We start from the raw sequence: 23,757 nt of genomic DNA on the forward strand, positions 1-23,757 counted from the left end.
AGACGCACATCTGAGGCTGACAATCACAGGAAGTGTGCTGAAGCTCCCCTCCCTGCCCCCTCTATTCCCTGGAGTTTGCATTAGCTGTGAGAAATGACTCACATAGCAAAGCAGGCCTGCAACAGTCAGAGATCACACACAGTGCTTTAGAATGAGGCAAGTACCCTTTTTAGAAAGATATGCTTTGTTATATATTCCAAGATTCAAGGAAATATACATGTGCCTCTTGTACATAAAACATTTTTGTTTAGCCTCGAGTTTAGCTTTAACCAGTGCATTTAATATAGCTGATCCATAGTTTGATATAACCATTAAATACAGAAACACTATTCATATGGCAATAACATATTAACGAACATGTCAAGACCTACAGAAAAAAAAAAACAACTATTAAAGGACCAGTAAAACAAAATACAGATCAATTTATATATTTTTACAAGCGCTACTAAGAATTAGAAATGCATATGAAAAACCATCCATAACCAATATCTGTAGAGTTACTTGCGTGTTCAGTGTGCTTTAATGCACTTTGAAGTACAGTGTTGCATTTTGCAGAATTTAAATGCATTTCTATGTATTTTTTTTAACTTTGTTTTTAAAGGAATTTTTCTATGACATCATCGGGAAACCAGGAGATAGTTCAAGACGATTGCTTCCCAGGTTAAGTAAGGTCAAATTACAACCCAAACTTTTTTTTAAGGTTTTAGATAGCATGAAAAAGCAAGAACATGTGATTGGTTTTATTCCTATGTCCCCATTTGAGAGATTTCCCCCATGTTCTGTCCATGAAAAAGGAGATATCCCCCATCTGGGGCACAAGCACCAACAAAAAAAAGAAAAAAAAAAACCCACATTTTTTAGTAGTGTTAGGAAGGTTTAGAACCTCTGTCAGGATTTCGTAAAATTCACCCTCACATACCTACCAAATTTTTATCTGAAATATATTAAAGGTAAACTTTTTAAACCGTATTACTCATTTACCATTTATTTTGGATAGAGTAGGAATGGTTTAGAGCCTCTGTCAACTTTATACTGCTTTCTGTGTCCTTGGTGGAGATTCTTTTATTCTGATGAGTACTGCCACAAAGACAACGTGATGAAAAACCCACAATTTTACAGTCATCACCATAGAGGAGGGTAAATCTTTCAAAGGGAAATCAGTTGCAGTGACAGCTGTCTTGGAGGAGATTGGCTCTCTTTATAGAGATTTTATATTACCCTTTGCATCTTAGGGACAGGAAGTGAAAGGAAATCTCTCCAAAGGGGCACACTGAGCAAAACAGAAGTTGACAAGGGTTTAAACCATTCCCTACTCTATTCAAAGTTTTAGCTATACATACACTTTAAGACATCTTTATGTAAACCAGCTTGTAATTTATGTTACTGGCTCTTTTGCAACTGAATAAAGTTAAGATTTTATTTCAGTAGTAATAAGCAGCTTTATACTTCGTCCGCAGTCAAAGTTGACCATCTGTAATGTAGTAGGAACTGGAGCACTAAGCTCCAAAAGTTTATATTTCCAACATATGGCAGCATACTGGATAATAACGTCTCATGTGTCAGACGAGGATGTCAGCTTGTTATATTCTCCTCCAGGTACCACTGTCAACTGAACAGATTCATCTTCAGTTTGAGGTCTCCTAAAGCTAGCTCTAAACTTCATTTCGGGATCTGGGCAGAATAAATATTGATAGATAAAAGCAGCGAGGATACCACCCATCATTGGACCAATCCAGTAAACCTGCAGAGAGTTGAAGAAAAATAAATGTGCAACATACTGTATATGATTTCTGATATTGTTTATTGTATAAAATGTTTAATTTTGAAAATTCTCCTTTGGGAGGTAGATTGGGAAGAAGTGAAGGTAAGGTAGAGAGATGAGAGGAAAAATAGGAAGAGAGGGAAGAAGACAAATTAGAGAGAGGAGAAAAAAAGTAGATGGGAGACAAAGAAAAGCACGAAGAGGGGAAGAGATGAGAAGTAGGGAGGGGTGCAGAGAAGGGAAGGGAAGAGGAGGGAAGGTTAGGGAAGGGAAGGAAAGATAAGGGTAGGGGTAGGGGAGGGGAGAAAGGGGAAGGGGAGGGTAAAGGAGAAGAAGAGAAGGGGAGGGAAAGGAAGGGAAGGGAAGGGAAGGGAAGAGAACTATGGTAGGAGATTAATGTAGGAGAGAAAGAAGGGGAGCAGAGGGGAGAAGAAGGGAGGGAAGAAAATTAGAAAGGAGGTGAAGAGGGGAGAAGAGAAGGACATGAATAAAGGAGAGCTGAGAGGAGATAAGAGATCGAAAGGAGAAGTATAGAAGTGACGGACAAGTAGGCACTGCTCCAGGTTGGTCCACCTTGCCTCAACCCTTGAATCCATAGATGGGTGCAGGTTCAGATTGTGATTGTGTGCATATGGAAAAAAAAAAGAAACTGGATAACATCACACCAACTCCCGTTTAAAACTCCAACTTCTTTATTCAATTGATTAAGACCTGTACAGGCATCCCTGATGAACTGCGATGTCTTCAAGATGATTGTGGTCTTAATTGATTGAATAAAGGAGCTAGAATTTTCAACCAGAGTTGTTGTATGGTTATACGGTTTCTTTTTTTTCCAAGTATAGAAGAGAAGTGAAGGAGAGAAAAGGAGAGAAGAGAGGGAAGGAAGAGGAGACAGGACAGAAAAAAGTTTGTTTGATAAAAAAGCAATATTTGGATAAAACTTTTTTAAAGCCCAGCTAAAACTTTTTCTGGTTTGTGACAAAGTAGGCAAGGAAGAAAATCTCTGTTTGATAATTATTTGTGGTCTGTGTCCCCATTGTGGAGACAGGGAGTGATGGGAAATATCTTCACTCTCTCGGTTAGGTTATCAGTGTCTGTATCTCCCTGTTCCAGTGACATCAGCTCCCCACATTTTTGTTCTGCCATCACAAAGACAGGAAAGGTGAGAATATCAAATTAGGTAACACACAGAAATAAGAAGATAGAATAGAATGATAGAAGTATTTACTCTTCATGTGTCTATTCAAAACTTAAACAGTAGTAGTCTGCAAAGTACTGGTTAAATCCATTAAAGCGGAGTTCCAGCCTAAAATACGTTTATTAACTAAAAATACCCCTATAGTACTAATCCATCGCCCTTTACAGAACCACTATTCTCATTCTTACAAGGTGTACAGTATTGGATTTTATTCAAAATCTTACTTTTAAAAACGCTGTCTGGGCGCGGCCATCTGAAGCCACAGTGTAATCTGCTGTGTTCTTCTTCCTAAATCCAGGGAGTGTTCTGGGAGTTCTTCCTGATTCCAGCCCCCTAGGAGTGATGACAAACAGCTCCCAGGATGCAATGCAAAGGCGGAAGTGATGTCGGTGGCCGTGGCCACAGAGGGGGGAGAAGGAGGAAGTACAATCAAAAATGCCCTGAAAGTAAAGTAAGGGACCCCCGAAAAAAATTGAAAATGCCCAATTGTAGATCAGCATAGCGAGCACTCCAGGAAACACTAAAGTTGCAAAATAGGCCGGAACTCCACTTTAAGCAGTTCTTATTAGTTTTCCTTCTCTTGTTATATATAATCCATATACTGTATAATGTATGCACACTTTTTCACACTTACCCAATGGCTATCCCACTGGTTAAACACAAGACTTGTCGCTAGAGATCGTGCTGGGTTCATGCTGGCACCCGTGTATGGAATCTAAAGAGGAGGTAAAAAATGAGATATACAGTAGTTAAAAATAAGAATACAGTAGCTAATGTGTAACTATGAGAATAGGTACAAGCATGCAGTCAGTGAAGACTGAAAAGTCTCTACTCCTGTTCTGCCTACACAAGATCAATGACTCACTAAGCAATGAAGTAAGAATCAGAATGTCAGAGTTTGCACAATGTTCTGCATAAGTCAGCAATGGCAGCTTCCATATTTCTATACTCATAGATCATCTTCAAACAAGGGTCACCATGCATCAATAGAAGAGTTTTATGTAAAGGCATCGCATCTGAACCACACAGCAGGTCACTGAGCGTAACATGTAAAAATATTTAGGGATAGGGTTGTCATCTGACCAATATCAATTTAGTACAATTATAAATAAAACAATCTTTGTAGGTGCTAAGGAGTCCTTTGGAGAGGAAGCGGATGTTGGCATTCTATGCCCTTAAAGTATATCTGTAGCCAAACCTTTTTTGGGTAGAGTAGGGAATGATCAAACCTATTAGATTAGTTTTTGCAGTATGTGTCCCATTGGAGAGATTTCCATTTACTTCACAAGAGGTGAAATTCACTCTTACACAGATTTCCCCAAAACAGGGGTCTCCATTGGAAAATTTCCCTAACCTCTTGTTCTTGAGACGATTCTAAAATGTTAGATTTCCCTCACGAGAGGTACACTTCAAAATTGATAAAGAAATGGACAGTGCAAATGTTGGAAAATTAATTCACCACACAGAATTAGGTCTTTTTGGAACTTTGGAACTTAAGTTCCTATGGTCTGCACTCTGTACAGCTGCCACCACAACTACAAGGTGGCCCCACTCTTTTTATCTAATCCATGAAACTACACGTATTACTGAAATATTACTTTTGGGCATAAAGTCTATTTACAATTATGATGGAATTGGCAGTTGCCCAGTAGACCTCATATTGTGCATGGAGATAACAGTCCTGGTCTACTAAATTAAATGAATAACAGGAAGGATAAATTGCTATGATAAGCTTGTATTGCAGGATCACATAAGCATCCTCTGGTATTCATCTTACAAGTAAGTGCCAGGTTCAAAGGCAGCAAATATACCACTGTACATGATAAGCACAGAAAGGAACATGGGAATTCTGTTCATGAAGGTGCACAGCAATGTCTTGTCTGAGGAAACCTATGACCCACAGTTAATGGTCATAGGATATTCTTTAGAAATAGGTAAAAAAAAGAGAAACACAATCCAAACTTTTTGTAAGATAATAAAGAATATAATATGGATTAAACATGAATTTAATAAAAGTAAAAACATCCTAGATTTGTTTACATTCCCACAGTGCCAGGGGGATCTGTCATTTAGCGATGGGAGTGCTGCAGGGATATATAATTTGGTGGCAGGTCATCATGACTGAAGATGGGTTTACAATGCTGGATGATGTGAATAGGGATGGGTGAATGGGATTAGGTTCAGTTTGTGAGAGGATCCGTGAATCCAGTGAGTTCTGCAAAATCCCCACCATTGTAAAAAAAAAATGATGGTGGATGACATCAACCGGGATCCCTAAGCCCCGTGTTTACAATACCACAGCAGCCAGGAATCTCTCATTTCTTTTTAAAATCAAACAGGTTCTTTATTGCATATAAAAAGGACAAGGTTAAGTACAAACAAACACAGTCCGGTAGCATTTCAGATCGATACAAAACATCGTAAGGGAGGAAGACAACACTTTCCACCCCCGCATTATATTAAGCATTAACATAAAGAAAAAAAAAAACAATATGTCATCAATAAGTACAATAATAACACCTTCTAGCCCACAGTTGAGTGTAAACTGGGTATAGCTTTTTAGTCAGACCGAAATAACCCAGCCATTAGGCATATTTAAGGCCATATGGGGATCATTTTGGGCGACCTGGACACTGCAGAAGCCACGTCTGTACAAGTTTGCGTGGACTAAGACCCGGGTATCCAACCAAGGTGCCCATAATCTTTCACATTTTCCAGGACATTTACTATGTTGATATACATACTTTTCAAATATTAGGGTGTTTCCCATATGTGTTATCCATAGCAGATGTGATGGAGGGGTCAGATGACTTCCAGAGCAGAAGAATCACCTTCCGAGCCTCGAATAGGGCACGGTTAAATGCCACCCATGTGGGTTCCTCTGGGATGATGTCACTTAGGATGCATTGCCCAATAGACCACATTTAGGCTCCAAGGGTCCCCAGAAAGTTGACCTAAGTTTCCCTCCCATTTCCCGAGCCTTGGAGGGGTAGCCATCCAAATGTGTACTCAGCAACATACTGTAACACTGGGAGATAAGGCCCTTAGCATGAGTAACTGAAGAAATTAAATGCAAAATAGGGGTTGGCGACAGGGTCCATACAGCCTCCACTCCCTGGGCCCTAATGGCATGCTTTAATTGTATGTTGTAGAACTTCATATATGAGGGAAGGGAGAACCTCTGGGTATCTGAGAAAGGTAGCAGAGTCCCATTCTGGAAAACGTGAGTCAGATGAGTCACCCCAAACCTCCTCCATCTATAACCCTGCGTCAATTTGCCCAATTCCTTATAAGATCCGTTATCCCAGATTGGGCTATATGCAGTGAACCCCTCCACCCACTGTAGCTGCCTTGATTTCCACCAAATGTTATCTAAGAGATTATATGTAGGAAAATGTCTATGTGGTTTGGCAAATAACCCCGCTTCCAAGCCCTCTGGGATGGAGTCCGCACCAGTGCAATGCAGCATAAATCAAGCCGCTGAGAATGGTAAATTGGAAGGGCTAGTGGAAGGTGTGGAAGACATCCCCACAAGGTGCTGTAACTGGACCGTAACATAATACAACCAGGGATTAGGTAGTGCCAGGCCTCCCTGATCCTTTAGTTTCTATAGTTGCTCCAGTTTAATTCTAGGGGCTCCACTATTCTAAATCAGGGCTCTAAAAATCAAATTGACTATTCTGAATGTTTTCCAAAGAATCACCATGGGCAAATTATGCATGGATTGAACAGTTGGGGGCATTAGAATCATCTTAATTAAATTGGTTCTAACGGCTACTCACAGCCGCAACTTACTCCAAGTATACACCTTATCCCTAAATTTGGACAATAAGGGGTGTAAGTTAAGGCGAAAATAATCAAGCAAATTGGCGGTAACATGAACCCCCAGATATTTAAATGAGGATACGGTGGGGATGGGATAGGTTGATAAGACTATCTGGCCTTCGCCGCCCTCCAATATCAAAAGTGCGGATTTCGTCCAATTCATGTTAAGGCAAGAAAAATATCCAAATCTAGAAATCGTAGCCATGACAGCCTCCAGAGACACATTGGTGTCACCCAGAAAAAGCAACATGTCGACTGCGTACAACATGAGCTTTTCATGGAGACCGCCATAGCAGAACCCAGTAATTAGTGGATTGGCGCAGACCAGGGCAGCCGGTGATTCTATGGCAACTGCAAACAGCAGGGGGGAAAGAGGACACCCCTGCCTAGTACCCCATCCCAGCAAAAAGACAGGAGAAACCCTATCAGCATATCTTATAGCGGCCTTGGGAGCATTGTACAGAAGCTTTACCCACGAAAGAAACCTCGCTAAAGCCAAATCTGGTCAGCACTGCCCATAAATACTTAAATTCTACGCTACTGAATGATTACAGCGAATCATAGTAGCGCCCTTTGTCCCATGTTGTCAGCGGGTGTTTGCATGTTAAGAAATAACCTCCAGAGATTTAGGCATGCAATTCGTCCATGGAATAGTGACACTGCGATTTGTAAAGGGATTCGTAGTACCTGTTCAGCTCAGCTGCAATAAAGTCAGGGCAGTTTAGTAATGGCCATCAGCAGCAAGAACTGCTCCTATGGCAAGAGAGGCCTGGTGTGAGAGAGCTATCATAGCCAATAAATGGCCTGTTTTCTCCCCCTCCTTGTAAAACGCCATTTTAGAAAAGAGCCGTTTACGTCATGTGGCGGAGGCTCTCAGCCTGTCCATCGAGTCCTGAGTCAACACCCATGCCTCCCTCATGGAATCCTGTGAGGTAGAGAAACTCTAGTACCTTGCTTTCAACCTGTAATATAAATTCAGATGAAGATTGCTCTATGGCATGTATTTCCACTATTAACACTTCCCGTAAGAAAGCTTTGAAAGCCTCCTAACACACCAACTCATTCCCTGGCAGGGGGTTTTATTTAAAAAAATGTTGTATCTGTGTAACTACTCTATCATGAAAGAAAAAAGTTGCAGCCAAAAGGCATTCAGTTTCCAAGGGGCCCTAGGGAGTGATGAGGGAGGCTGAGCTCATAACAATACCAACATGGTGGAATGATCAGATACTCTCCCCAGAAAATGTTCCAGTCGGGACACCAAGGAAATACTAGACGTCCTAACAAGACAAAGGTCAATACTGGATAACGACCCATGTGTTTTAGAGAAGCAAGAACATTGTTTATCCAGGGGGTTTCTAAACCTCCATAAATCAATCCAACCCACCTCCGATATTAGTTTCCCTAGGTAACAATTAAAATCCCCAAGAATGAGTATTGGGCTTTCTGGTTTGTCAGCCAGGTACGACAGCAGTTCCCGTAACGCCTCCCCATAAAAGGGGGACGGTATATATACAAAACGCCAGCACAACAGAAATCATATACAGTTGACAGTACAGGGAAATAATTCGGCCATCTGGGTCCACCCTAGAGCCCAATTCCTGAAAGGTCAGGGCCCTAACAATCAGGATACTGACATTGCGGGAGGAAGCTGTATGTGTGGAGTAATAGCTCCCCAATAGACAATAATACTAAAGGCGGGAGACGGAGTAAGGTGAGTTTCCTGGAGGCATACTATAGCAGGTTGGAAACATCTAATACAGGCAGAGATCGTGGCCCTTTTCAAAAGATCCTTAACACCCCTGACATTTCATGATTAAGAGGAATATCAGCCATAGCAAACTAAAAATACAATCGTATGAACATGTACAATGGTAAGTCCCCAACCACAGGTCAAGGCTAGTACAGGGGCCAGGGTATACAAACAGAGACAGCTTAGTCCCCTAGAAGCCATCTGGTAGCAATCCCCCCAGTTAAGAACACGTATAGCAGCTGGTGTATGTGGGAAAGCAGTAGTCCACCGGACGTTGAACACACTTAAACAAAGTAAAAAACCCTCCCAGCAAATAAAAATCGATTCCCAGTAGAAGATGGACAAAGAGGGTTGGTCCACTTTCACTTAGCAGAAATTAGAGTAGGGTATGTCAGCCTTGATCACCTCCAGCACGTTGGTTCCGTAGGCTTTGTTCATTTTGATCCAACCACGAAGCGTTATTATGAGCAAATTCGAAGAAATGGGTCTAGCCCCTTGCGATAACTCTCAAACTCGCAGGATATAACATGGCGTATGGAAGTTGAAGGCGTATTAGCCTCTTTTCACATCCTGGGATTTTGCCATTCTGCTTTTTACCTCCCCCAAGAAATCCAGATAGAAGGAAACCCGCACTCCATTGTACTGGATGTTTGCTTTTTCTCCTGCCCGCCGCAATTTAATCTCACGGTCCGTGTAAATCAGCCTACAGGCCAACATGGATCAAGGCTGATTTCCAGGGGGCAAAGGCATTGGTGGCATAAGGTGTGCCCTTTTCACTGCAAAGAGAGAGGTAAAGATCTCCTTGCCGAAGATTTCCAGCAGCCAATTCTCAATGAAAGTAGTGGGGTCCCGCCCCTCAACCTTTTCAGGGAGCCCTACAATGCGCACATTGTTGTGACAGAGATGGTTTTCTATGTCATCAGCTTTGTCGTTGGGGACAGCTACTTGTTGAGCCCCATTTTGGCATCTCGGGCGAGGGGTGGGATTTGATCTTCTTTTTCTTAGTTTATTCAAATTTAAGAAAAAGGGGTTTACAAACTTTGCTCTAAAGAGCGCATGAAAATATCACATAAGCATTTTGGATAGTAACATTAACACGTTTTACATTGACGAGACAGGCATGGGACACATATTGTGGCCATGTGGGCAACAATCAAAGTGGAGGTAACAGTGCATATGCAGAGGAAAGGAGCAGCCCAACCTGCCCACGGGGTCAATCACAGTCGGGCTCTCCAACACGTCAGAACCGGCAGGGCTAGGGAAAAAAGAAAAGAGAGAAGAAAGAGAAAAAAAAGGGGGGGGGGGAGAAAAAAAGGGGGGGGGAAGGCGGTGGTCAGTGAGAGGGATTAGGAGAAAGGTCCAGGGGGAACAGAGAAGGCTATAGGAGGAGACGAAAGTGGAAGGGAGGAAAGGAAAAGACCGTTGGGGAAGACGTCCCAGGTGCATGCTCCAGCCCCCCCCCCCCGGGCGCCCGGGTCCACCATCTCTGCAGGTAAGTCCAGGGATTTGATCTTCTATGTCGCTAATTCTGCTCTCAGTCGCAGCAGTTCGTTCCCTTATCATTTGCAGGCCCTGACGAAGGAGTGAAACTTCCTCACGCAAACCACCAAACCGTTCCTTTAAATCATCCACTTATGCTGTGCATTTATGTATGGCGTGCAAAATTTCACTAAGAGAGGGTTGTGGAGGATCCTTCAAGTGTCAGCATACCCTCCAGGAGTTCTTCTTCCCCACTCACAGCTGCCTCAGTGTACTGCACAGGATCTGGGGAGGGGACACATTCCTCCTGAGCGGCTTGTCCCACAGAGGCTGACCCACAGAAGTTTTTGAGCATAGTAAGGTATGTCCTTTGGGGGGTCTTTCCCCAGCTGTTCAGGGGGTTTAGGAGTACCACTCACGTACACTCTAGTCTTCTCCCCTCCTCCTCATGGGATCTGTTGCTGCAGAGGCAGCTGGGCGCCATCTTGGAATTCGGGAGCCGCTGAGGCCGCTGCATCTTCTCGGCCTTTGTTAGTTATCATAACGGCGGCGGGGGTTTAGAAGAAACTGTCGGAGGCTTCACAGGGCACAGGCAGGAGTGGAGAGGTGCCAGTCAGAGGGGGAGGTAAGGATCAGTGCAGGGTAAGAGTTGGGAGCCTTGTGAAGGTGCAATCGCTCACATGCCCTTGCTAGCTACGCCCCCAGGAATCTCTCCTCTAGTGACAAGATTGCAACAGGGAACCATTCTTGGGTAGCATTCATTGTCATTGACACTGGTTACATTGGGGGACATTGTAACTTTACATATTTGCTTTTTTTCTTTTTGGAGGGGGATAGGTAATAAGGGATAATAATGTGCCCCTGTATTCATTCACCTGGGAGGGTGCAGATATAGAAGGCCATCCTTATTATAAAAGAGGCTTCCAGAATCCTATAAGTCCCTCAAACCCCATAACCTTTTTTGGTGGTCCTGGTTTGGGGAAGTCGCCCTTGTCCTTCAACATTTTAACAAGGCATGTAGCCTTGCATTGTACAGAAAGGGAGAGGGCACATGCTCACTGCCCTCCCTTTCTTAGCCATCCAGGTCACATGCCCAGATAAGGGCCTGGCTGTTTTACAGGGAACTCCATGTCATTTTTTCCCTTTTTTATCAAAAGCATTAAATCATACTGTTTCTTAACCACATATGCAGCTATATCCCAAGCAAATTACTTCAAGGATTTGTATAATTTCATCGTTGCCCATTAAGCCACATGAAAAGCCCCCAGTATTTTTTAAATAAATGTATTTAAACTTTAATTTGTAAACATTATTTGACTCTAAACCTTTTTTATTTTCTACTTTTACTTGTATTTATTATTTCCAATACATCACTAGAGGCTCCCAAAGTGTTGTTTTTTTTTTTTATCAAACTCTCATTAAGAATTAAATACAATTTTATGTCCAAAGCTGCTAGAGACAAAATACACATTTGAGGGTTTTCTTTTAAGAATGAATTTTAAATAGGTCTTAACTGGTGTATGCCTGACTTATCTAATTATATCTATGGGGATAGGTGGATGCATTGAATATGAATGATATAAAGTGTTAGGTGCACTGTATTGTTACACAGAATACAAATAGCAATATCAACAGTAGCTATTTTTGACAATCCGAAAAAAGCTTACTTAAAACATACTTTTTTTTTCGCATTGTTAGTGCTGCCTGTCTCCTGGCCTTCTCTTTCCAAAATTTCTGGATTTCCTGCATGTGTTGCAGCTTCTCCTCTGATGTTTAATTTCAATTTATATGTGCCACATATAACATGAAATATAACATATAACATGAAACTCTCAAGAACAAAAACACCTACTGGTAACACTGGTCTTCAGACAAGAAAGGTGTAGTGCCAGTGTCAACCAGCGGGTGTCTCCCATCAGTCAGCAGGTTCCAGGAATAATTCTGTATGTGATTCTGGATTCTGGGAGGGTATTTAGTCCCTCCTATAGCTTTCCATAGTGCCTCAACCTTTTGCATGTGTGCCCATGTGCTCTTTTCCTGGTAAGCTGTAACCCTGATCCTGCCTGCTTGTACCAGCTCCTATGTACCGTCTCCTCATCCTAACCGATACCTGACCTGCTAATCCTTGCTCCTCAGCCTTATCCTGCTCTGCCCTATTTATCCTGCAGTCTGTACACAGCTTAATTCGTTAATTTTAGGAAGGTTTAATCTTGTTTACTTTAGTTGGAGTCACTTCTACTGGTTAGGTTCATTTTTAGGCTAGGTATTTAGACATTAGTGCGGGCTATGGGATGGCGTGTAAACCACACCCGCACTAAAAATGTAATGCAGGTTAGGAGATGGGTGGGGGTATCATTAATCCTAATGGCACCCCCAGGCACTGGAAATTGCACTTTACTATGTGGTTTCCCTGCAAGTCGTGCCTTCTTAAAAGGTGCAGGGACCTTTTGCCTGCAAGTTCATTGGGTACAGCAACCAATTCAAACAAATGGGCTGCTGTGCCTGAGCAAACCTGACAGTAGGGAAACTGCACAGATGTGAACCTAGCCTCATAAAGGTTTTCTAGGTTGTTTTTTCTGTATTTTGAGTGTTTCTTTTAATTGTTATGTTAATGCAGCTAGTTGTGTGTGCTGTTTTCTTAGTAAATCACACGTTAACTTAGCTTTGTCAGGTATTCTCCCACAATTAAAGTGCAAATGCCTAAATAAATACAGTATATGAAAATACATCAAGTGGAGAATAAAATTAAATGGATACATATACGTCCTCAAAAATACAGATCAATAAAAGTTTTATGTAAGTGCTCAGAAAATCAATTCAGATAAGTCCCACATAATCAAGAAAGTGCTCAGTGCAAAGTCCATAGAAAAATTCATCTGCTGATAAATTCCAGTAATCCAGCAAGATAAGTGACACTTTTCACCCAGGTGTGCACCACCAGTAATGCTTTAAGGCCCCTTTCACACACGCTGTCCGTTTATCTGTTTTTCATCCATCCGTTGACGGATGAAAAACGGACATCAATGCATCTCTATGTAAAAACGGATGACAACGGATGAAAGACGGATAACAACTGACGAAAAACGGATGACAACTGACGTTGTGTGAAAGGGGCCTAAGACCTCAAAAGAAGGAGGTCTGGCTGCGCTTTGGAAAAGAACCCACAAGGATGGATGGATAATGACTCCTAGGTATCAGATGGAACTCATCCCACTGGCTGCAGTAATCTACCACATGGTATTTACAACTCAGTAGTGGGCAAGAGCAAGAAAATATCTGATAGTGCATAGCAGTTATTAAGATCCAGCCTTTAAAAAAGTGAAAACTACTCACAAACATAGGCAGATAAATTGCATTAAAACACCAGTAATTACGGATCAGCACCTCGGCAGACGTGATGATGTCACCGCTGTAGCAGAGCCCTAAAAGTTATCTATAGTCAGCTGAACAAAACTAATACAAAGCTCACGGCTCTTCAAGCTCTGGATGTTCCATACACATTCAAAAAGCTGAAGAGGTGAAACAAGTTCTGTACATTCCTATTTTTTTCTGTGTGCTTATCATTGAGAATTTATGGTCCTGAGAAAACAATATTCCTTGATTTTAGTTCCTATCTGATTTATCACCATTAATTAACACCTCACTAGGGGCTTATTACTGTGATAGGCAGTGAAAAATCTTATCATTGTCTTGTCAGGGTTTACTAAAAATACATCTAAATGATGTAATCAGGGTGGAGTAAGAAACATCCCTGTACTCCCCACTAGTACAACAGGTTACTTGTATTGGGAAATAAATCAATACTGTACCTGAAAACATTACAAATCTTGTGACAAGTATTTACAAAGATTTCACATTTTGTAAACCTGGTTGTGGGAGACAAACTAAAAATTCAATCCTCCAATTTACTATCAATGAAATGTACAGGCACAAGCGACAGATAAATAACACATTTCTACTTTTGTACTTTAAAAGAGAAGTTTTGACAAAGCTTATTGCCCATACTTCTCTTCTGGATCACAGGAGTACACTTAGCGCCGGTTCACACTACCGCGACGCTACTTCCCGGGGCGACCTCCGAGATCGCGGTGCGAGCAGCGCGCCGCGACCTCGGAGCGGCCGCCACGGACTTCATAACATTGACGTCTATGGCGGTCGCCTCCTGGTCGCCCCAAAGAAGCTCCGGACCCTTTTTCTAAGTCGGAGCGACTTGTGTCGCTCCTATTAGAACGGGTCCGCAGCTTCCCTATGGGAGGCGACCTTCGGCGACATGTGAGGCGACCAGGTCGCCTCACAGGTCGCCTTAGTGTGAACGGGGGCTTAGGCTTTGCTCACACCTGGGCGATTTGAATAGTGGGTGGAATCGCTGCTATTCTGCCCACGATTCCAAATCATGGAATATTGGAGGGCGCATGTGCAATGCTTTTACTTCTTAATGGCATCCCCAATCGCACCACAATTTTAGCATGATAAATCACGCTGCAATCACGGCAAAAATTGCGATTTGCTGATATTGCTGCACAATTTATTGCGCGACAAACACAGCCCGATTGGGGTGCCAGTAAGAAGTAATGACATCTCACACGCGTCCCGTGATTTGCCCTGATTTGGAATTGTGGGCAGAGGATCCCACCTCTGATTTAAATTACCCAGGGGTGAACGGAGCCTTACTTATGCTCTCCTGTGATCCAGAATCAGCCGATGGTGGGCTGAAGTCCGCTGTTGGATGAAGTCACTGAACCACTCAAGTTTCTGTAAGGATCCAGACAATAATATTGGGATCCAGGCCAATGCCTGATCGGCTGCTGGCTCAAACCTCTCAGGGCACCCTACCCAGGCTGGAGCTCCAGTAAGTGCTGGAGGGGCAGAGCAGAGAGCGGTAACTGACTGTCACTGCTCAGGGCTGACTAAGAACGGAGCGATCAGTGGTCATGTGATCACTCGGTTCTTGGGCTTAGAGCTGCATGGGGCAGCTGCAGCATCAGACCGATGCTGCGGCAGGAAGGTGAGTATATATAACAAAACCAAAGAAAATTCCCAGCTCAACTTGTCAGCCAGCCTGCAACCATCTGAACTCACTGTCTAACAGTTTCCAATAAAAACACGGGTTTAGTTTGCACATATTTGCAGATACATGCGTAAGCTGCAGAGACTGCAACCAGGCACCCCAGTGTTATCTGCAGTCCTAACACTATACATTTTTGAGAGCCTCCATAGTGGAAGGACATGCATTATAATGGATAGGCAGAGGGCAGGCACAGGGGCTCACTGGACACCCAGCACTATGGCAGCAAAGGTGTCCAGCGCGCCCCCCACAAGTATAATAATGGTGTGCCGCCTTGTCATAGCCTCAGCAACTTACGCATGTATTTGCAAATGTGTGCAAACTAAACCTGTTTTTTTTACAGAAACTGTTAGACAGGTTAATTTGATTGGTTGCAGGCTGGCTGACAAGTTGAGCTTGGAATTTTCTTTGGTTTTGTTTTACATGCATTTCCCTTCCATGTGCTTCTTGCCGCGAAGGCCAGTTATAGGTGGGGGCAGTGGCCATTTGTTTCTACAGGTGAGTATATTTGTTTGTTTGTTTTATTGTTGTAATGGTGCTTTCAAAATCCAAGTGACATGGCCCAGTAAACAACCTCTAGAATGTGAGGATATGTATTTCATTATGATGTCTGTGACACTGCTAGGCCCTGCCACTGTGTAAATAGTAGCTCTACAATAGACAGCCAGGAGGCTGATAATCATGTGTAACATGGGGGACCATTAGCTCAGTGGGAGATGCGTTTTTCCATTGATTCACTGTAGTCAGGACTGTGGTTTAAGGGCATGGCAGGCAGCCCATTTTTATTAAAACGAAAGGAAAGTCCATAACATAGTTTCCCATGCAGGGGTTCTTCGCCAGTAAATACAAAACGTGCAGTTTTTCCTCAGCAGTACCTCTGCACTTTATGCTGGTCCCCAGACCATGGACTGTCTAAAGCTGACAGCTTCACTGTGGCCTCGGTCCTCAGGCCGTCTCCTGTCTCTTCAGACACACACATATGTGCTCTCGCTGCCACCTGCAGCCACTGACTCCCGGAGATTATCGGAGTCCTCCTGACTCCCCACGAACAGACCTCCTGTCTGCTGGCTGAAACAGTCTCCAACTGGGAGCCCTGATGTCTTCCTAACCCTTGATTATAAGGGCTGTGTGCACCTGAGCACACACCCTGCTGGTCATCAACAAAACATGGACACAGAGTTGGAGATTCCGTCCCTCCCAAGACACTTTGAAATCTCCAAACTACAGAGCCCCTTTCAGGTAAACCAAAACCTGGAGAAAGCTGCAACAGCAGTCTTCTCCACTGCACATCTATGCGCTGTAGTCTTGCACAGAGCCAATGTGCACACTCTGTGTCCTTTAAACATCCACTTTCACCGTGACAGAGTCTTGACCTGTCACACATGTCATGTTTTGAAATTATGGTGGAATCCCTCTGCAAGAACAACTGTTTGTTTGAAATGTATTTAAATTTTAAAGTGGGCCATCAAATCCTGAAACTGCACTTGATCTGGGTAGATCAGAGCTCCCGTGCTGGACTACTATAAATACCTCCTATCCCCCCAATACCCACACACACTTATAACTATATAATAAACACGCTACTCATCTTGGAGTAAAAATGTTCGACATGGCCTTTTATTAAATAACAAAATATAAAACACTGAATAACAATATAACAATAACCCAGATACTCATGATTGTAGATCCTTGACAGTACCATATAAACCAACTTCTGTGTCTGGATCACCATTTGGCTTAGTTACTTCCCCAGCCGCTAAGCACCGCCTCGGAGACTAACCCAGCCGTCCTCAGACACCCAACTGTACCAATTAGAGGACGCCATACCCCGGATGGGTCCCCACCATTTTTTCCAAAAAAAACAGTTTGATGAACCCCTGTCAAGGACCCCAAACCGCCCACCTTTATAAGCAAAAATTGACATTCCCCCCCAAAAAGTGTTAACCCCATGAAAAACAAACAATAGGGCGGGAGGGAGGGACTTTCTTCCACGCTTTCTCCTTCAAGATTGACCTGACCCCTCCTACCCTGAACCTATATTTCAACATCTCCACCCCCTGCCCGGACAACTGACCAATAAGGTAAGTACCCCTTAACAGACCACCTACTTTTATCCCCCACTTGACCTTTGCTGCACAATTCCCCTTTCACCCAGTCATGTATACCCTCTGCTTAGTCCTTTCCTCCTAGCACCGGGCATGTCTTTATAGTTGGTGTGAACTCACTGAGTAGCTGTACACCTTTGAGTTAAAGCGGAGTTCCACCCTGAAAAACTTTTAGATAAAAACACCCCTGGGACAGTCAGGGCTAGTGCATTTCAGCAACGATAGCCTCTGAACTGTCCCTTGTTTCACTCACCTTTTAGAAGAAATACTTACCTTGAAAATGTCTTTTCCAGCACTGCCATCTCAGGTGTGGGCAGCTGAAGCCAGGGCGTCCTCTTCGGTGGCGTTGGAGTCCCAGAAGCTGTTTTGCAGGGAATGACGCACCTGCACCGGAAGTAACGAGCAGGGCCGGTGCAGGCGCATTGACTATTGGGAGCGATGACGCTCATCTCCCAGGAGTCAATGCAAGCAGGAAGAGACAGCGCAGGCCGTGGCCGCAGAGGGAGGAAGAGGAAGGAAGGTAAGTATATTTTCTTTAAAAACAAGGTAAGTAAATTGAAAAAAAAATGTAAATCATCCAATTCTTTTTCAGGTAAAAAAAAGCGAGCGGATGGGCAAAGTTGTTTTTGAGGCCGGAACTCCGCTTTAACTTCCCCCCAGATCACATGTCCTTCTGGCTCTCAGCAGACTACATAGGCACTAAATAAAAAGTAGCCTAGTTTATAGAAAGGTTTTAGAACAATTCCACTTACTGCAAAAAGATGTCCGATGGTAACTGAAAGGCCAATGATTAGAGGAATGGGGACTTTAATATCAGTCCTTTTCTTGTCGCAGGAAGCGAAAATTGTGAAGACCAGCTGGAAAGTGATGATCGTTTCCACCAGAAGAGCCTGTCCGTGTGAGATAGTTGTATTCTCCTGCAACAGAAATAAAGCTTTAGAATTTGAATAAACTATTTGTAAAAATATAATTTCTTCATGAAATAACTGCGGTTGGGCAGTTAGCAGCAGTTGCTATACTGACCAATAATAACTTCTATATACAAAGCATTTTTGTAGGGTTTAGAAACTGCTCAACAATTTACAGCACAGAACTTCCTCAGACAGTCCAGTTGAAAGTGACCAAATTCTACTAGCTATACCATGACATGGATAATGAGAACTTTTACAGAAGACGGGATGACAAATAGCTCCACTAATGTCTGAGACAGCAAGACATCTTTTTACATGGAACCTCTGTTCGATTTTTCTCCTTGTCCAACAACACATGTTGTCCTGGTGTCACCTAGTATCAAAATGACAGAAAATGAGAGGAAATGTCCCCTCTGGGGTCACAGACAGATGGTAGGAAAAAGCATTATAGAGGTTCTGATTCTGACCCTTCCCTGGAGGTTAAATGGAGGTTATAACCCTTCCCCACCTTGGAGATTAGATGGAGGTTATAACCCTTCCCTATCCTATCAAAAATGTTTAGTTGTTCTGGATAACCCCTTATTTACCCAGGCACATGACAACCCCTTAGCCTACCAATGGTGGAGCTTGAGAGGAGTCACGTATACTATTCGAACTCAATGGAATGAAACCTTTCAATTACTTACATAAGCACTGGAACCTGCCAGGAGGAGAATTTTTTTCTGGTGTGCACATATATGGCATACCTTCTCTAGCTTGGTTACTCGCCGCACAGACAACCCTAAACACCTACAAAGAGCAAATGACTCCTGCACTTGAGGGGTGGCCTTGCGGCTGGTATCCTGAAAATGCGATTCAGGTCGAATTGTAGTAAATTCAATAATATAAATCCAGATATTGCTGCGCTAACATTAAAAAATATAAGTTAATATAATAATATTAAACCGTATTATGTGTGAAGCAGCTACACAAAATGATCTTTGAACAAAATCACTAATAACAATGTGGACTCTTACTATTTGCGGATTGACTTTTTACATTTTAGCGCTACACCTCCACGCACATTGTAGTAAATTCAGGCTGTGCTGCCACTCTCAACGGGTCGTGGTAACCCAAAGCAGATACTAGAAAAGAGAAATGGACAGAGGGAGCACCAGCCTAGCGCATTATCTTTAAAGCAATTTATTGTAATAGACATATATATACATTATACTCACAAAACGATTATGAAACACGGGCAATAAGCAATGAGGGACCACCAGGGGTCTCTACTGGGCATCCTCAGCTGCCGCAGGCCGTGGAAGGATGTAGACTTCCAAAAAACAGCTTACGCGTTACAGGGTGTTCCCCCTTCATCAGAGCTAGTTCTGATGAAGGGGGAACACTCCGAAACGCGTAAGCTGTTTTTTGGAGGTCTACATCCTTCCACGGCCTGCGGCAGCTGAGGATGCCCAGTAGAGACCCCTGGTGGTCCCTCATTGCTTATTGCCCGTGTTTCATAATCGTTTTGTGAGTATAATGTGTATATATGTCTATTACAATAAAATGTTTTAAAGATAATGCACTAGGCTGGTGCGCCCTCTGTCCATTTCTCTTTTCTAACCCTAAAAACCTGACCCCCTTCAAGATCCACTGCCAGAGGGACCCCTACTCCAGAGGTTTAGTGTTTGCCCTTTATACATCCCTTACAGATTCCATGGGCCTGACCAAACTTCTCTTTATGGATAAATGAGAAAAAGACCTGGGCATCACCTTTTAACAAGCCATGCAAAAATGCCTTAGTAGTATTTAGGCTTTAAAGAGACTCTGTCACTTTACCTATTTAGGACAAAGTGACAAATTCTCTTAAACAAAAAAATACCCCACACATCCTAACCTTCTAATACTCTCCTAAGATGCTCCATTGCTTGGAAATACCCAATGTTTTTAAGTATGGAGGAGTATGGGACCAAACACTGTTACAAATGGCAAGTCATTGCCTCTGTGCAAGTTTCAACACCATTCAATATGGAAATTACGCAAGGTTACAACTTCTGACAACAAAAGACATGGAGAGGTGGGGTAGCACAGGATAGGGAGTATCAGTGGTGGGGCGTTGTTCTTTAAAGAGGCATAAATAAATAAGACTATTTAAGATGACATAGCTGCTGATATGTAACAATTTTACATAGCATTTTAATAATAAAGTAAAACATAGGAATAAATCTCATTGTCAGTTTAAAAACAAAATGAATCATCAAAAAATCTATTACCGAGGCTGATAAATTGAGTTCCCTGCTGTAGGGAACACCTTTGCTAGATAACAGTCTTTTCTAACTCTTGTCCTTAGGGATCTCAAAACAGAATCATTTCCTCATTTCCAGGTAGAAGAAAGTGGCAATGTGGCAATTAGTCACAAATTACAGCAACCAAATCAATAATTTAATATGTGATTTCTTGATAAAACCCGGGAAAAAAATACATTTGTAGGATTTATTATATTATTGTAGTGTGTCTGCATGTTGTAAGTGCAGTAAATGTGAGGTACTGTTCAGCGACATTATAGCATACCTCCCAATTTTCTGAGATGGGAACGAGGGACACCTAAAGTATGTAGGCATAGGGCACACCCCCTGTCACACCCCCTTAAAGGAGAATTATACAAGAAAAATTAATTAGTAAAACCCAGAATTGCTTTTTTTTTTTTTTTAACCACTACTATACCTTTTTACTGGCCTTTGAAATTTACAAATACAGCCATTTAGAAATTGAATGAAAGGTTTAGCACTGGGAAACACTTTTTGAAAAATAAAAAGTGCCTTTTGTATACAATTATATAGATCAGACCAAAATGAGGAAAAAATGAGGAGGAATAAGGGACAGAGGTACTTTGTTCCAATCAGGGACAGTCCCTCGAAATCAGGGACAGTTGGGAGCTATGCATTATAGCTAGCTATACAATATATCTGTGCTTACATGCAGGGCACTGTGACAGAGCGGGTTCAAACCCCTGCATACAGCAGTCTGGCTGTATTTTCCATAGAGCACAGTAGCACGTGTTCCCCACCTAGCACATCTTATCTATGTACTGAAACTGCAGTATGAAACAGTTGTCAGTGTAGATGTCTAAACCAGCTTTTCCTAACCTTTTTACATAGAGGATTCCTTGAAATAACTTTCAGCTCTTGGGAAACGCTCTTACTACACTCACAGCTTAGGGCACATTAACCACTTGCCGACCGCTGCACGACTATCTACATCGGCGGTCAGCCCCTCACAGGCAAAGTGACGTAGGGCTACGTCACTAGCTTGTGAGGGTCTAGGGATCGAGCGCGCGCCTCCGGAGGCGCGCTCCCGCGTGGTCACGGACCCCCCCCCCCCGCGCGTGTGACCGGCGGACCCGATGTCCGCCGGTCACTCTGCGATCGGCGAGGGAGAGGGAGAAAGTCAGGCGGCTTGTGTAAACAAGCTGCCTGTCATTCTCCCCTGTGTATGAAGGATGATCATACAGTTCTACTATGTAGAACCGTTGATCACTCTTCATACATCTGAAGCCACAGCCAATCACAGTAGAAAGCACGCCCCTAGGGACACACATAGCCCCTCCCTTTCAAAAAAAAGTTAACCCCTTCACTGCCAGTGTATTTTTACAGTAACAGTGCAGCACTGATTACTGTAGAAATGTCACTGGTAACCCCAAAAGTGGCAAAAATGTCAGTCAAGGGTCCGATCTGTCCGCCGCAATGTCGCAGTACCGCAAAAAAAAAAATCGCAGATCGCCGCCATTACGCGTTAAAAAAAAAAACAACAAAAATGACAAAAATCTTTCCCTTTGTTAGTAAACGCGATAACTTTTGCGCAAACCAATCAAAATACGCTTTTTGTGATTTTTTTTTACCAAACATAGGTAGCATAAAACAAATTGGCTGAAAATGTTAAAAAATTTTGATTTTTACATTTTTTTGGGGGGCAATTTCATTTAAAAAAATGTGAAAAATATTGCTATTTTTGCAAAATTTACGCTCTTTTTTTGTTTATAGCGCGTGATCAAAAAATCGCACAGGTGATCAAATACCACCAAAAGAAAGCTCTGTTTGTGGGGAAAAAAAGGACGTCAAATTCGTTTAGGTACAGTGTCGCACGACCGCGCAATTGTCCGTTAAAGTCACGCAGTGCCGAATCGCAAAATACCCCCTGGTCTTTTAGCAGCCAAATCCTCCGGGGCTTAAGTGGTTAATGTGGTGGCCTGTGGGAACAATTTTCCTCAATAGATGGACAGTGCGAAAAATTTCCCCCTTAAACATAACTAAAAAAATCATTGGTGTCAGTGGTAACTTACCTGAGAGGCAAAATCTGCTCAATCCTCAAGGAATCCCTAGAAAACACTGAAGGAACCCCAAAATGCAGGTGCAGTGCATTTTGAGAAGTATTTAGTGCAGTTGTTAAAACCACACCAAAAACGCAGCAACCCATTGAAATAAATAGAAAACGTGACAAATCGCACCAAAAACACACTGGGAGAGCATCTAAAACTAACAAAGATGCATTTTTACAGTGATTTTTGCTACAGAGCAGTGTGAACATAGGCTTAACTTCTTTCCATGATCCTTTGAAACAACTACCAGATGGCTAGATCTTCCTATACGGACCCACAATTACTTACTACAACCAAAAATCTTCTACAAAACTAGGGAGGACTTTCAAGCTCTTTCCACTATAGTTTGTGCACTTACCTTGGTGACACCGACTGGCCATTTGTCTTGTGGGGTAATGAGGGCCACTATTCCAGCTCCAGCAATTCCCCCCAGGCACTGAATGAGAATATAGAAGAGTCCTTTGGCCACTGTGATCTTCCTGGTACATATCATGGCCATTGCTACTGCAGGGTTCAGGAAGGCTTCACATATATGTCCAAAGCAGTGAATTAATATGGCAATACTCAGTCCAAAGCAGAAGGCAATATGGGTTTCACTGTTTCCCACTGGATTCATATTTGCTGTGGATCCCAAACTGATTACCAGGAACAAGAAGACAGCTAAGAATTCTCCAGCCATTGAAGTCCAGAATTCTCTGGTCCATATTCCCTTGAAGGCTGTCATTTTCAGCAAGTTGTGAGAGGACACTCTAGGAGTAATGAAAGATCTGGTAGACGAGGGGCTCTTCTACTTGAAAAAAGGCAGCAGAGAAACAGGTTGAGCAGGTATTGACGTGTTGGTGACACAACCCCTTCCTTACACCAGAAACTTCTTGCTAGAAATAACTTATCGGTCTATAGCCTGAAGGAATGTGCTCTGATCTCCGAGAGAAGCAGGCCTGTAAAAGCATGGATGGGATAATATAGAAAAATCTAAAGAGGATTATTCTATGTCATTGCTGGTCCCACCCAAATCATCCTTACCAACTTTGCTGCAAGTGCTAGACCATTCTCTGCAGTGTCCTGTGAAGTGTCTTGTATGTACAGACATGAGAACTTATAATTTCTAGGAAATCTGAATAGGGAAGGTAATTACTAGAGTACATAACTCATAATAGTGAGTGATTCTCATAGGTTACACTTTGCGGAGGAAGCTAAATCTGCTAGGAACATCTACAGAAAAAAGATGAGCAGTGACTTCAAATTAGTATTTCAGGCCAGGCCATTTCTGCCACTTTTTATTTACATGTAACTCAGCACTTTTTGCTA

At 42.7% G+C, this 23,757-nt stretch overlaps 1 protein-coding gene across 1 annotated transcript; it reads right to left on the reverse strand.

Annotated features, from left to right (window-relative positions):
• Positions 1–1,410: 1,410 nt before the first annotated feature.
• LOC309555711 (aquaporin-4-like) lies at positions 1,411–23,380 on the reverse strand. Its single transcript, XM_082257769.1, has 4 exons — positions 22,808–23,380; positions 17,937–18,101; positions 3,595–3,675; positions 1,411–1,741 (listed from the first exon to the last, which is right to left on the reverse strand). The coding sequence occupies exons 1-4, from the start codon at positions 23,171–23,173 to the stop codon at positions 1,553–1,555; spliced, it is 801 nt and encodes a 266-aa protein (XP_082113895.1). The 5' UTR covers positions 23,174–23,380; the 3' UTR covers positions 1,411–1,552.
• Positions 23,381–23,757: the final 377 nt, after the last annotated feature.

Source organism: Pelophylax lessonae, assembly GCF_965119305.1.
Source record: "Pelophylax lessonae genome assembly, chromosome: 5".
Classification (NCBI taxonomy): Eukaryota; Metazoa; Chordata; class Amphibia; order Anura; family Ranidae; genus Pelophylax; species Pelophylax lessonae.

What these genes read in the sequence shown, in the direction of transcription:
- LOC309555711 (XM_082257769.1), bottom strand. Translation starts at nt 23,173, where the DNA reads ATGACAGCCTTCAAGGGAATATGGACCAGAGAATTCTGGACTTCAATG. An exon ending in GGCCAGTCGGTGTCACCAAG is followed by an intron (nt 18,102 to 22,807) that starts GTAAGTGCACAA and finishes TTTCTGTTGCAG; the next exon opens with GAGAATACAACTATCTCACA. An exon ending in ACCAGTGGGATAGCCATTGG is followed by an intron (nt 1,742 to 3,594) that starts GTAAGTGTGAAA and finishes AACTCTCTGCAG; the next exon opens with GTTTACTGGATTGGTCCAAT.